Source organism: Ovis canadensis, chromosome 13 (assembly GCF_042477335.2).
Source record: "Ovis canadensis isolate MfBH-ARS-UI-01 breed Bighorn chromosome 13, ARS-UI_OviCan_v2, whole genome shotgun sequence".
In the NCBI taxonomy this organism is placed as follows: domain Eukaryota; kingdom Metazoa; phylum Chordata; class Mammalia; order Artiodactyla; family Bovidae; genus Ovis; species Ovis canadensis.
The window spans coordinates 41,303,862-41,318,440 of NC_091257.1; the positions used below are offsets into that span (position 1 = coordinate 41,303,862).

Genomic DNA, 14,579 nt, shown 5'->3' on the forward strand with positions numbered 1-14,579 from the left:
ATTCTAAGTATGTAACATATGTATCTGTTCCACACAGTATGTAACATATTTTCAGTTATTTTTCATTCTGCAGAGGATGAGCATAATGTAGCACTCTGCCTTGGTCCCTAAGAAACTCCGATGCCAAAGTTTCAGGGAGCTCTTGCTCAGAATGCCAGCAGACATGTCCATCAAACTTGTATCTCTAGTGCCTGAAAGATGTGGGACTAAAGTGATCATGACTCACTTTAGAGAGTGAGTCACTTGCATTACTCACTTTCATTACAAAGAAATGTAATGAAAAGGCCCCCATAGTGTCAGAGCCCAGCTGTTTGAAGAAGCTCACAATTGGGTCTCAGTGCCCATGAAGAAGCCATGCAAATCCAGTGCTTTGTCAGTTACCCAGTTCTAAGATTTAGTTTGCACTGGCTTCATCACCCAGGCTTGAAATGTCCATCAGTAAAGGAGATTCAGCTAGCAACAGCTGTCTCTGTCCGTATATTCAACAGTTGTGATCCTGGTCTTTGACATACTGGAGTTGACTTTAAAAATATTCACAACCTAAAAGTTGAGAGTTATGCTTTATTCAATGGGAATTTTTAGGACTTCAAGGCTGAGAGAACTGCTCTGAAGAGACGAGGAGAGAGCCAGGGTAAATAGAAGTTTTCCAACAAAGGGCAGGTAGTCTGAACATCAAAAGATTATTGTTAAATAAAGAACACTGGATATCTGAAGTTGAGGAATTTAGCGCTATTCTGTGTATAGGAAGATGCGAGAGTCTGGGTTCACTGAAACTATTCCTTTGATATGCACTTCACCTATCTGGGGCCAATATTCTGTATATTCACATCTTGAATGTTCTCATGACTTACTGTAGGGAGTGGCTACAGTCTGATGGCTGCTAAATGGCAGGTGTTTTTTCCTTCCTGAGTTCCTCAGGGCTCGCCAGCTCACCATCAGTGGTGGCTGCAATTGCTAATGACTGTGACATCCTTTGTGTACTGGTATGGCAGGAAATATTCCATTTCTCACTAGTTTTCTGAGATTCCACTTTTAGTTGAACCATGATTATCCTACTGTGTTGCTGGCTATCCAGCAATTGGCTGCTGGTTAATAAAGTATTGCTGCAGAAGACAGTTTTCATATCTGTCTGATTAAAATATTTCTAAAATAAGAAAATCATCAAACCAGAGCAGATTAGAGTACCTGAGTACCTAATGGATTTGCTTGTTTTCATAACTGTGTCTTCCCTGGGGAAGGGCATGGCAACCAAATCCAGTATTCTTGCCTGGAGAATCCTTTGGACAGGGGAGCCTGGTGGGTTACAGTCCATGGGATCTCAAAGAGTCAGACATGGCTGAAGTGACGTAGCACACACACTCGTAACTGTGTGTGTGTGATTTAGCACACACATGAATAACTGTGTCTTATATATTAAAGTGTATTAACTTCTCAGTCCTTGATAACTGACAAGGACTTTGTACTTTCTTAGAAAAAAAAAAAAAAGAGCTAGACAAGGAAATTAATAGTATAAGGAGGAAACCAAATTGTGTGCCTAAATATTGAAATTCGTCAAGTTTCCCTGAGAGGATATAATTACTTCCAAACACACTATATCAAAAATAATATTCAGGGCCTTTCCAGTCCCAAGCACCAGCCTTGAAATTAATATGTAACATTTTCATGTTAATTAAGCCTATTAATAAAAGTTGTGGTAAGAGAAAACAATATTATCTATTAATTAAAGTTGCCTTAAGAATTTACAGGAAACCTTTTAATATGTACATTCCTAGCTATTGCTTCTACATTTTTAATAGTAAATATCATAAATATAGTATGTTTTAAAATATATACAATAAATACAATTTTATTAATGCATATGTTAATTAAATGCATTAATAAAAATTATATATTACTGTATAACACTAAATTTTCAGATTTGATTCTTATAATTAAAAGAAAGATGTGCAGGCTGCTAAGTGTCTATATGCTATGCTGGGAATTTTATATTTGTTGCAAATTACAGTATTCTCTGATGGATTTGTTATCTAAAATGGTGGTCGGCCAACCTCACTTCGTCCGCTGCATCAAGCCAAACAGTGAACGTCAGGCAAGAAAATATGACAAAGAAAAGGTTGTGCTCCAGCTTCGCTACACGGGCATTCTGGAAACAGCAAGAATCCGAAGGCTGGGATATTCACATCGGATACTTTTTGCCAACTTTATAAAACGGTGTGTGAACTTCTTTTTAAGTTTCCTTGGACATTTTGTATAAAAATTCTTGAGGAGAATGATAGGAAACAGAAAGAGAATGACTCAGATGTTCTAGAAAGAAGGCACGAAAGTGATTGTGTATCCAAAGAGAAGGTAACTCTTAATAGGGGCTGGAACTGTCTGTTGTCAGCTGGGAGACCCAGGTAATATAGGGAAATTCTCCATTCTATACACGAAAGCAGGTAACCCACATGTTCTTGAGTTTCAAATTGCAAATTAAAATTTGACCTTATCATCACACTTTTCATTTTTCTAAAGAGTTCATCTTTAACTTGCTCAACTATCAATATAAATAACGTTAATATAATCTTAAGAGAAGTACCCTTAAACTTCAGTGACTATTTTTATACACAAGGCATTATGCTAAATACTATGGAAGACAGTGAATTTTTTTTTCTTTATTGTATTGTAAGCACATAACCAACCTTTAGTATATTAGAAATCAAAAGGAAGTTGTGATTATCTATACTTTTTTTAAGACTCAATAGACCTTAAATGTGGCTTATAGATTTTTTAAGGTGAAGTTCAACAGCTAAAAGAGCAATTATGTACTTTGAATATACTGGAATTAACTTAATTTAGATTAATATTTTAAAAATAATTTTAAGTCCATTTTTTTCTTTTTGTACGGTACCTGTTTCACAAGGTTATTTGTGATGTTAAATGAGACAGCATATTTATTTACTTTTTAGCTATGTGCCATGGAGGATCTTAGTTCCCCGACTAGAGATTGAACCCACGCCCCCTGCAGTGTAGGCATTGAGTCCTAACCACTGGACTGCCAAGGAATCCCCTTTTTTGATTTCTCTACTTGTATCTAGTCTCGTGGCCCAGACAGTAAAGAATCTGCCTGCAATGCAGGAGACCCAGGTTTGATCCCTGTTTGGGAAGATCCCCTGGAGAAGGGAATGGCTATCCCCACTCCAGTATTCCTAGAGGAGCCCCCAGGCTGCAGTCCATGGGGTCGCAAAGAGTCAAACACGACTAAGCGACTAACACTTTCACTGTCACATCTAGTCTGGAAGACAGTGAATTGTAACACTTACTTGGTCCTCAAGAATGAACAATCCAGTTAGGATTCTCAGAGCCATAGACGTGGAAAGTTAGTAAACAGTGCAGGGTAATAAATACCAAGATCCAAAGAGATGGTTTGTAGTGTAAGAGTTTAGTAAAGTGAAGGATGATCTCCATGAAGGCTGATAAGAGAGAATATCAAGAAAAAGCGCTGCACTGAGATCTGGTGGGGGGCATGGTTTGTGGAGAAGACAGGAAGGGGCCATCTCTGTGTACAGGTTGGTGCTCCAAAAACCAGAGGGACATGGGTGAGACTGGTTCAGCAGTGTGTGTTAGTGAAGTGACAGGAGTGATAAAGATGGGATCAAATGGGAAAACTGATCAGGTTAATGTTATGAAGAGAGAGCCCTGAATGCTAGACTAAACCAATAGTTTCAAAACTATCCATGGTTTTACAACATGGACTCTCGAAGAGCTGAACCTATTTTCTTGATGATTTTGTAGTTGATGTATTGTATTACTTATTTTGGAGATGGAAATGGCAACCCACTCCAGTATTCTTGCCTGGAGAATCCTATGGACAGAGTAACCTGGCGGGCTACAGTTCATGGAGTTGCAAAGAGTTGGACATGACTGAGCGATTGAGCATTACTTATTTGGAAGGTCAGAAGTGAGAATAAGTTTTTAAATATGTTTCCAATCCCATGCTATTATAGAATAGCAAACTACTACATGATAAGTGAATAAGGGAAAAAACTAAATTTCTGGAGAACATGTGAATAGTTGTTCTGAATCTAGAAAGCTCCAGAAATAAAGGCTAATAAGCCTTTTCTCTGTCACAAGTTTGAAAACTGTCATCTGAATTGGCATAGACTCTTAGGAAGGCAGGACAGTTTGAAAAGGCCCTGTGGAGGTGTAAATAGGACTAAATAACCCTCCCTGTCCAGCCTTATCGTTTGATTAACCCGCCTTGTAAGATGTAAAATCATCAGACCCTTTGTCTGTTCTGTTATGGATAAACTCTTCTGTTGTGTGACAAAGAGATAATCCTAAAGGAAGACACACAACATTAACTTACTTTGCACAAGACACTGGGGTTTTACTGTAGTTATTTCTAATGAGCCCTTATATTATACTAAAAAGCTACTGAAGTTGGATCTATTTTTCTACCAGTCACCGATGCACAATTGTTTGGCTTTCAGAGCTCTAACACAAATAGAATATAGCGAAGGGAGAAGTGCACATGCCTTAAAGTGAGAAAATCCAGATTTGAATCCCAGTTCTGCCACTTATACTAAACGTGTGACCTTGTTCAGCATCACTTGAGTAACATTCGGGCTTCAGTCTTCCCTTCTGCGGATAAGGGTGATGATGTTAGTTAACATCTACTGTATAGGTGGTTATGAGCACTGAATGATGCAATATTTAGGAAGGCTACAGATAGAACCAAATGTGGACAGTACATTTCAGCTATGACTATCTTCATTATTATTTTTGCTTCAGTCCCAAACTCCCCAAATTACTTAATACCGCCTGTGCTCTGGTCTCAAATGCCACCATATAAACCTTGAAGTGAACTCATAAAAACAAAGTAGAATCAGTATGTTGGCTTTAAATTAAGAAGCACAACAAAGCACAAGCTGGTTGGATACAGTGAGTGAAGAATAGGGGAGAATCTAGGATGACGTGCAGATTCCCTGTTTTAGAGCCTTTTTAAGAAGGGTAAAGAATCCACCTGCAATGCAGGAGACCTGGGTTCAATCCCTGGGTTGGGAAGATCCCCTGGAGAAGGGAAAGGCTAGCCACTTCAGTATTCTGGCCCGGAGAATTCCATGGACTCTATGGTCCATGAGGTCGCAAAGAGTCAGACACGACTGAGCAACTTTCACTTTTAAGAAGGGTTGACATCATTCTCGGAGATAGGCACTAGCAGAAGAAAGAAAATGTGATGCATTTTGCTGAGTCTAAAGTGTCTGTGGGATAAGCAGGTGGGGTGTCTAGCAGGCAGCCAGGAGTAATGTGTTTCCTGTTTATGAAAACAGGGCTGAGGATGTATATATAGGAATCATCACATATAGGGAACAGTCAGAGCCGTGCATGTAGATGAGACACATATGGACAGAGCTTAGAAAGAAACAGAACTCAGAAAAATCTAACATTTAAGCAGCAAGTCTCAATATGAGGCCTGCTGAAGAGACCGAGAGGGAGAAGGAAAAATGGGAGGCCAGGGTGGGAAGGGAATGTTGGGGACACAAGGAAAGAACACTTAGGATTAGGATGGAAAAAAAAACCGGCAAAGGCTTTTTATCACTGAAAGATCATACATTGAAAAGGAATCACTGAAGTGAAAAACACAAATTACGCAAGTAGTCAGTCTGGAATTCAGTTTACTGAAGAATTGTTCTAAGAAGCCTGAAGGACCCACTAGGCTCCTGAGACTCTGAACTTTTATGAAATACTAACCAGCCCTTTCTCCCTTTCAAAGGTACCAGATTCTCTGCTACAAGTGGTGTGAACAGCCTCCGTTGAGCCCTGACACGTGTGCCGCCATTTTGGAAAAAGCTGGTCTTGATAACTGGGCTCTTGGGAAAACCAAAGTAATGTTTTCATGTAATTTTCAAGGAAAAAAAGTAATACTTATAGTGGACATATGGAAAATTACATATTGCAATGATAGAAAATATCATGGCTTTTCATGTTATAGAATCTCTAGCTTGTAATAGGGAAAGAAAATTGATAAATTCATAAAGGTTTCTTTCTTCAGCAGAATTAAATATTTTGCTCTCATACAGATTTCTTTTAATAAATTCAAGAAAAATATATCTTGAAGATTTATCCCCAAAAGGCTGGAACGTACGAGTCTAGAAAATTTTTTATTTTCTCTGTTTTATTACCACCAAATATAGTCAGAAAGCTGTTGAAAATCATAATGAATTCAGTAGGATTCTGTTTTTATTTTTTTCCTAATTCTCAAATCTGTTTCTGTTGTAAACTTGAAATTTATCTGGAGTGAAATGTTATTACTAGACTCACTATAGGATTTGGATACTGGAATGTTTATGGATCAAATTTGAGAGCCTATGAGATCTTAGCTTATTTAATCCCTTAAAGAATGAAGTACAAAATCATAATCCATTTTGAATATGGAAGTAAGACAGATGGGTTCTTGGAAAAAGGATGCATTTGCTTCTCAGATATCCTCAGAGCGTTACAAACAAGATGGAGATAAGGAGATAAAACATGGTGCCGGTCCTGGGAGGACACTAAATGTATCACTGGGGAGGAAGGAGAAAGAGCCAAGCTAAGGCAGATGTACTCAGATTGACCACTCAAGCATAACTGCTATCAGCCACACCATAGATGTGGACTGAAACTCTACATTTTCCAAGAAATTTGTATTAGCTGCAGGAGGTGTGGGACAGGATTTTCATAATGTGCAGATGAAAAGTTAGGATTTTCATAATGTTCAGATGAGAAAATTTAGGCCTGTTAGTTATCTGTTTTACAGATAGTAGTATCTATTTGTCAATCTCAGTCTCCTAATTTATCCCCCCACTCATTTCCTCCTTAATAGCTATTAGTTTTCTACATCTGTGACTCTATTTCTGTTTTGTGAATAAGTTCATTTGTACTATATTTTTTAAATTCCACATATAAGCAATATCATATGATGTTTGCCTTTCTTGTAACTGATTCACTTTGCTGTACAGCAAGAACTAATACAACATTGTAAATCAACTATACTCCCATAAAAATTAATTTTTAAAAAGACAAGTTAGTCCTGTAAAAATTTAGGGAATGTTTAAGTGTTTTACCTTATACTGAGTGTTCTCCATATTCAGTGATGTGAAAGTTGCTCAGTCATGTCCAACTCTTTGTGACCCCATGGACTAAGCAGTCCAAGGAATTCTCCAGGCCAGAATACTGGAGTGAGTAGCCTTTCCCATCTCCAGGGGATCTTCCCAAGCCAGGGATCAAACCCAGGTCTCCCGCATTACGGGCAGATTCTTTACCAACTGAGCCACAGGGGACGCCCAGGAATACTGGAGTGGGTAGCCTATCCCTTCTCTCTCGGATCTTCCCATTGGAATTGAACCAGGGTCTCCCACATTGCAGGTGGATTCTTTACCAACTAAGCTATCAAGGAAGCCCATATTCCATATTCAGGAGTCTATATTTACCTTAGTATTTAGTGAGGGTAATTTCTGAGCATTAGAAAGATATTTTTTAATCTGTATTTTTCTCACACCATGTTCTTTCAGATTCTCACAAAGATGAATTTTTCGGGCTGAAATCTCATGATTTATGGTCTGAAACACATGCCTAACTTCAAATGGGGTTTTAACTTGTAAAAAGGCCTTTGCAGTTCCAGTTTTTCATGATATTTAGGTAGCATTTTAAAGCTATTTGTATTTTTCCACTTCACCTTTTCCAACTCATTAGGATGGATACAATATAAGAACATTTCTAATGTTATGCAAAAAAAAAAAATGACCTTTTTAGATAGATTGAATTTTAAATGAATTGTCAACAGTAGAATGGACTAAATATATTAAGGTCTAGAGTCTTGTAGAAATTAAAACTAAATTCAGTCAAGACCTGTAATGTTAAACTGTTGGCCCTTGGTGCCAAGCTTCAAAGTACTGGGAGAGTTCTATAGTCAGGGTCACCAGGTCTCATGACTCAGCTCTTAAATTTGAATTTAAGTGACTTTCTTAGTGGATTCAATCAACTCTCTTTGAGGTGATTTTCATTAATACACTCAACCATTAAAAGAAAAAATATACCTTCCTGTTTCCTGGGGGAGGCTAAAAGCTCTTAGCTGAGAACAACTCCAAGTCTTCAGGTTCCCCTGTTGCTTCCATTCATTTTGATTTTAGAATCATTGAAAATCAGCCCTCCGGTCTTTACAGTGGCCACTGGGTCCAGGGAGAAAGTTGTTCATTCTCCATGGGACCCTCTCTCTGCCTTAGTCTCTCCACTGACAACTCTGTGAGCCCCTGAAGGCAATGCCCCTGGTATCCTTGCAGAAAGTGCCCCTGGTATCCTTGCAGAAAAGTATATAGCATAGGTCTCAGTAAGCAACTGGTGACTGAGCTCCTATAACTATAATTGTCCTCTCTCTTACAAATAGGTTTGTAAGAATTTTTAAGTTTGGGGAGTTTAATTGTTTCCTTTCAAAATAGTATAAAAATTAGCTTTGTCCAGAGTATCTGTTGCTAAAACTTTGATGAAAGAGTTTGATATCTTCCACTCATACTGGGCCATCCAACAAAAGCTGGATACCTATTGCAAAGAACCAGTATGATTGTTAAACTATGTGACAGTGAAAGTGTTGGTCGTTCAGTCATGTCAGACTCTTTTCGACCTCAAAGAGGGACTGTCTTCAAACATAAAAATCTATAAGGTAATAGCAACATCTAGGCCAAAGAAGCAACAGATAGTGATTTCCAAAGTCAAAAAAATATTTTAAACATAATCTGGTCTTCTGAGCACATGACTGTTTCATACCTGCATGCCATAGTTTTATTTGCATTTTATTTTAATTCTTTTAAGGTGTTCCTTAAGTATTATCATGTGGAACAGTTAAATTTAATGCGAAAGGAAGCCATTGACAAGCTGATTTTGATTCAAGCCTGTGTCAGAGGATTCTTGGGTTCAAGAAGATACCAAAAATTACAGGAGAAAAGGAAAGAGAGTGCTATAATAATACAATCAGGTAACCACTCAGAGCACCTCACTGTGTAACAAAATATAACGCTATGTTTAGATATAGGCATGAAATCAAATCTTACTTACAAACCTCCAGTCTTACGTAGGTTTTGTATTTAATTTCAATTGATATTTTCTCTGTATTAAATCTGAATGGTTGTTTTAGAGATTGACACTTTTAATATCTGAATAAATGTTTTGTTTTAAACAGAATAATTTTTAAATTTGCTGTCACAATGAAACACAATTGACCTATTGTGCAAGATACTGAATTAATTGTACATTTCAAGAATCATATTATTATAACCCATTGGACAATCTCATTTTCCCTATTTTATTCCAAAGGTTACACTTGCCATACTTTTTGACAAATTAATGAAATCTCATTTTGTTAAAGGGCATCCATTTCTTTCTATTAGCCATAGGGAAAGAATATTTATAGTCATATTTCACAAGTTTTTATTAAACATATTAATAGAGTTTGGATGTCACTTTCTGTTTTTCTATAAGAAGCAAAATTTAGACTCCAGCATGGCTTGATTCAGTATCTTTTAAAGACTTTCAACTAAATATCCATAATAAGAAGTGTATTTTACTCTGTAACCCAATATACATACTATGCACAATGCACTCTGATAGTTTTCTATTCTGATTTATTCCATTTCATTTCTAGATGCTAGATTTGGCCCAGTAAATCAATTTTATGATCCACCATTTATTTGCAACCTACATTCTGAAGAACACTACCATGGTGGGCAGAGCAGCTGACTAACATTCAAGAGATTCGAGGTCCACTTCTGTCAATCTGTAAAAGCTCATCAGCTTTTAAGCCCTTTTGATGACTCACTGGGTCATCAAAAATGAAAACCCTGTAACTGAGATTTAATTCTTTATCCTCAATTCCAAACTTCATAAAACACTGAGAAAAGAGATTTTTCATAACTCAGTTGAAAGTGAAACATGACCTAATGTTCATAGGCCTTTATTCATCCCAGTTAGTAACAATTATGTGTTTTTCTGGCAAAATAATCATGTGTTTGATTATGGAATGCTGAATCACCATGGGGAATGTTACCGAATATATATTAATTTGTCCTGAATTACTTTTCTAAAATTTTTTTTGAAACTTTAAATCTGAATTTTGAAATATATCTGGCTCTAAAGATAATTGGCCAAAAGTTCCAAGCCATGTACTTAGATAATAGGGGTTTTCTCCCATGAATAGTTTGAACATGGCAAAAATGAAAGGAACATAAACATCAGCAGATTTTAAATAAACGAGTGAGTCCATTTTGTCTTTTTCATCAGCTGAGGTCATCTCTATCATTTTAGTTTCATATTAATACTCCCCTTAACATGAAAGGTACTTTAATTATTTTCTTGCTAAAGCTTGTCATCTGAAACAGTCTTGTTAATGAGTCCCATATTTTTTACGAACCTATTCTATATGCAGTCTTTAATTTCATTTTCCTCTTTGACATTGATGGTCAAAACTCATTTGTTTCTACCCATTGAAGTAATATTTATTATGTATTATAATTAACATTACTCTGGGCTTTGTATGTTTCAGCGGCAAGAGGCCATCTAGCCAGGAAACAAAGGAAGGAAATTGTTAACACAAAAAACGCAGCAGTAAAAACCATTCAGGCTCAAGACCAGGAATGTGACTACAAGAAAAACTTTGCAAATAAAAGGTAAAATAATATTCATTCTTATACTGTCTTGACATTATAGATTTTTCACACTGGAAAGTCATGAAATAAAGCCCACGGTCTTTCTCATACCTAACCGGGTTCCTAACAGTGAGGCATCAAATGTCAGTGGACACCCCGTGACTACTTCTGTGTCCTTTATTCTATTTGAGAGTTTGTTGGCATTTCATTCCAATGACCACACTTTCCTTCTTAAAAAGGATCTTATTTTCAAGATAAGGGAAAATCATTCCAAGGATCCTTTGGAAAGGATATTAATAAAGGCACAGCTGTGAAATTTTGGCCAGCATATTACAAGATCATGAACTGTAGCAGGAACACTGCTTTTCCTTTAATTTTGTAAGATATTTTCTGTGATCCGTAGATGTAGAGGTTATCAAAGTACAGCATGCCAGCCTAATGAACATCCCCAATACTGGTCTCAAATCTAGATATAGTTTCTACACTATATAGTTTACACACTTCTCACTGTAGGTACTTTGAAAAAGGACATACCTCTTTATTTTTAATTGGGATGTAGTTGCTTTACAATGTTGCATTCGTTTCTGCTCCACAATGAAGTGAATCAGCTGTATGTATACATGTATCTCCTCCTCCTTGGATCTTCTTCATATCCCCCCCTTCATTCTCTCATCCTCATCATAGAGCCCTGAACTGAGCTCCGTGTGTTATACAGCAAGTTCCCATTAGCTATTCATTTCACACAGGGCAGTCCAGATACCTCAGTTCCATTGTCTTCATTCCATCCCCCTTCAGCCCATGTCCTATCCATTCTCTACATCAGCATCTCTGTCCCTGCCTGCAAATAAGTTCATCTATACCATGCTTCTGGAGAAGGCAATGGCACCCCACTCCAGTACTCTTGCCTGGAAAATCCCATGGACGGAGGAGCCTGGTAGGCTGCAGTCCAAGGGGTTGCACAGAGTCGGACACGACTGAAGTGACTTAGCAGCAATAGCCGCAGCATACCATGTTTCTAGGTTTCATGTGTGTGTATTAATATGCGATATTGGTTTTTCTCTTTGAAGTGATTAAATTCCTAGAATTTTGATACCTCAGCAAGTGAAATTATGCTAGGTTATTTCTCACTCTTAAGTTGATACTGGTTTTCTCATTATCTGAGTAGCCATCACAGTTGTCCATAGAGAGGACAATTTGGGGAAACACTTGATTATTGTGACATGATAAGTTTTAAATTTTGAGGGGTTTTTTGCCTCTTTTGCTTTTCTCCCAACATGACAAGGTAATAAACTGAACAAGGTAATAAACTCTGGTTTAGTATCATATATTCTGATGCAATATACTTTACACAGGGACTCTTTTGTGAAGAAACAGACAGAGAATTCAGTCTCTGCTAATGAAACCGTCATTCCAGCCCCAAATATTAGTAATAAAGGGAATACATCTGTGGTGAAGATTTGTACTTTCAAAGCTGAGGGGGAAGCCACGAATGCTATGGAAAGTAACAACAGAGGATATCAGACTCAGAAAAAAATGAACAACACGTATGAGGAAGAGGCTAAGGAAGAACTATATCTGGTGCAGGATGCTTGGGCAGAAGCAAACATCGGTAACAAGTATATGAAAGACTTGGAAGAAAATAGTGAGATAAGGAAAACAGGAAAGGAGGACACAGTGGTCCAGAATTTTTATCAGAAGTACCCAGAGGAAAGGAATTTCGAGGACTTGAAAGCAGCATGTCTAGAACAGAAGGCCCTATCAGAAAGGCCAAGTTACCCAAGACTTAGGTCAGCAGACAGGGAGACTCCAGGTCCTAACAAGCCTTCTTGCAAAAAGATGATAGACCCTTGTCTCAGCCAGAGGTCGGTTTGTCAAAATGAAAATAGCAAGGACAAAGAAAAGAAGACATCTGTGATCACCCATAATGCACCTGTATGCAGCCGTCAGAGGAGCCATCTGAGCCACGGGGCGGTCCAGGAGAGGCAGGTGAAACCAGCCGTGCAAGCCCAGGAAGAAGACAGAGCCGCGGTGTTCATTCAGAGCAAATACCGAAGCTACAAGAGGAGGCAGCAGTTACGGAAGGACAGGATGTCTTCTTTTAGAAATCAAAAGGTCGTTGCAACACCGGCAGAAGTAGCAAGAAATACTCACAATTTGTATTCCTACCCCACAAAACTTGAGGACTCCTGTAACATTGGGATGAAGAGTTATAAAGACACAAAAGCAGTTTCAGAAAAAGAAGCGTGTGATTTGGCAATTTTTTCAAAACAGGTACGTAAACGAACAGATGTGTTTACTAGTACAGATCTCTAGGAACTCCACATAACTGAGTTTAAACAAACAATTGGTAACTGTTTCATCTGTTTTGATGGGACCTTTCAATAAAATATTTCAGAGGCTGTGCTATTCAAATAGCCATATATTTTAAAACAATTTTCTATGATAAAAACAATATAAAATATGGTAGAAATCTAGTATAGTAAAGAGACTAGTCATTGAGTGATACAGCCTACTAAAATGCTGGCATTTGACAGTGCAACTTTCCATGTTTCTGAGATCTCCCATTATAGTGTTAAAAAAAAGTTTTCAAAATCTTCTAAAGTCTATGCTTTCTCTACCCCCATATTCTAAGAAGATATAATTATGCACCAGAATCAGGTGAGTACCATCACTGAACACGTGTGCAGTGAAGATGGACATCTGCATGTGCTATCATAACAATAATGAGGAACCATAAAGAAAAATCACAAAGGAAAATTCCCTCTTGAAGAATATCTCATGCTGTTCGTAGGTGTGTTTCAGCTGTTTGTAAAAGGGGCAATAGAACTTGTGAGGGTACAGTAAGTCCCCCAGATACAAAGGAGTTCCATTCCAAGTGTGTGTTCGTAAGTCCAGTTTGTTCCTAAGTTCAACAGAGTTAGCTTAAGTACCCAACTAATGCAATCAGCTATATATATTGTAATGTCACAGGTTCACAATTCTTTTCACACAAATAATATATAAAACAAACAAAAAATAAAAACATTTTTAATCTTACAGTACAGTACCTTGAAAAGTAGAGTAGTACCATACAGCAGCTGGCCTGCAGGGGCTGGCATCGAGTGAACCGGCAATAAAGAAAGATAACTGCAGTAGTGGACTCTACACAATGCTGTACAGTAGAGTACCCCAAAGCAGAGCTGCTTGTAGAGGGTGCACGCACGTGACAATGTATGCCAGACGTGTGACCTTACGTGATTGGACATGTGAAAGCACGTTTGCATCTTTGAAAGTTCACAACTTGAAGGTTCGTATGTAGGGGACTTACTGTACATGGAACTCTGATAAATTAGTGCTACAGAGAGATCATGGGGACGGCCTTGTCCCTGCCCCCTTCAGGCGCTCTCTCTTTCTAGGTATTTGACCTTGAGAAGATCCCTTTAGGTGTCAGCACCCTTATATTCTCCTGTGTAAAGTGAAGGAGTGTCACTAGATGACCTCTAAAATGCATATTGTAAATGAATATGTACTACCAGGGAAGTCAATAGTGTATGAAATCATAGAAGAAATAGCATAATGGGTTAGAAATGTCATAACTGGTTATCACCTATTACTCCTGAGTCCCTAATCTGTACTTATTTTCTGATGGTGGCTGAGCCCACAAGAAACACAGTAACTGCCTGTGGACGCCCCCAGACTGCTATAGATGTGCCCCGAACATCTCCAGGCTCTAGCTATTCATAGACCAGTCATTGATAAATTCATCCTCTTCCTGTCCTTTTCGGTTTAAGCACATGGAAATAATGAGTTTAATATACATGCAGCCTTTCCTTTCCTGTGATTAACATGCTCACTCTAAAGACCAAAGCAGAGATTAGGGCCCTGACCTGCTCTGGGACTGAGAAATTCAGGAGATGTATAGTAGCTGGGCATCTATCTAGAGCTGCC

The 14,579-nt window shown here is 38.0% G+C and overlaps 1 protein-coding gene across 1 annotated transcript in view; it reads left to right on the forward strand.

Annotated features, from left to right (window-relative positions):
* Positions 1-14,579, forward strand: part of MYO3A (myosin IIIA) — a 170,732-nt gene that overhangs the window by 132,935 nt on the left and 23,218 nt on the right. Inside the window, exons 26-30 of the mRNA XM_069548854.1 lie at positions 2,006-2,211; positions 5,753-5,864; positions 8,824-8,986; positions 10,550-10,673; positions 12,005-12,923. Of these exons, the coding sequence (XP_069404955.1) occupies positions 2,006-2,211; positions 5,753-5,864; positions 8,824-8,986; positions 10,550-10,673; positions 12,005-12,923 (1,524 nt within the window). The remainder of the gene's footprint in view (positions 1-2,005; positions 2,212-5,752; positions 5,865-8,823; positions 8,987-10,549; positions 10,674-12,004; positions 12,924-14,579) is intronic.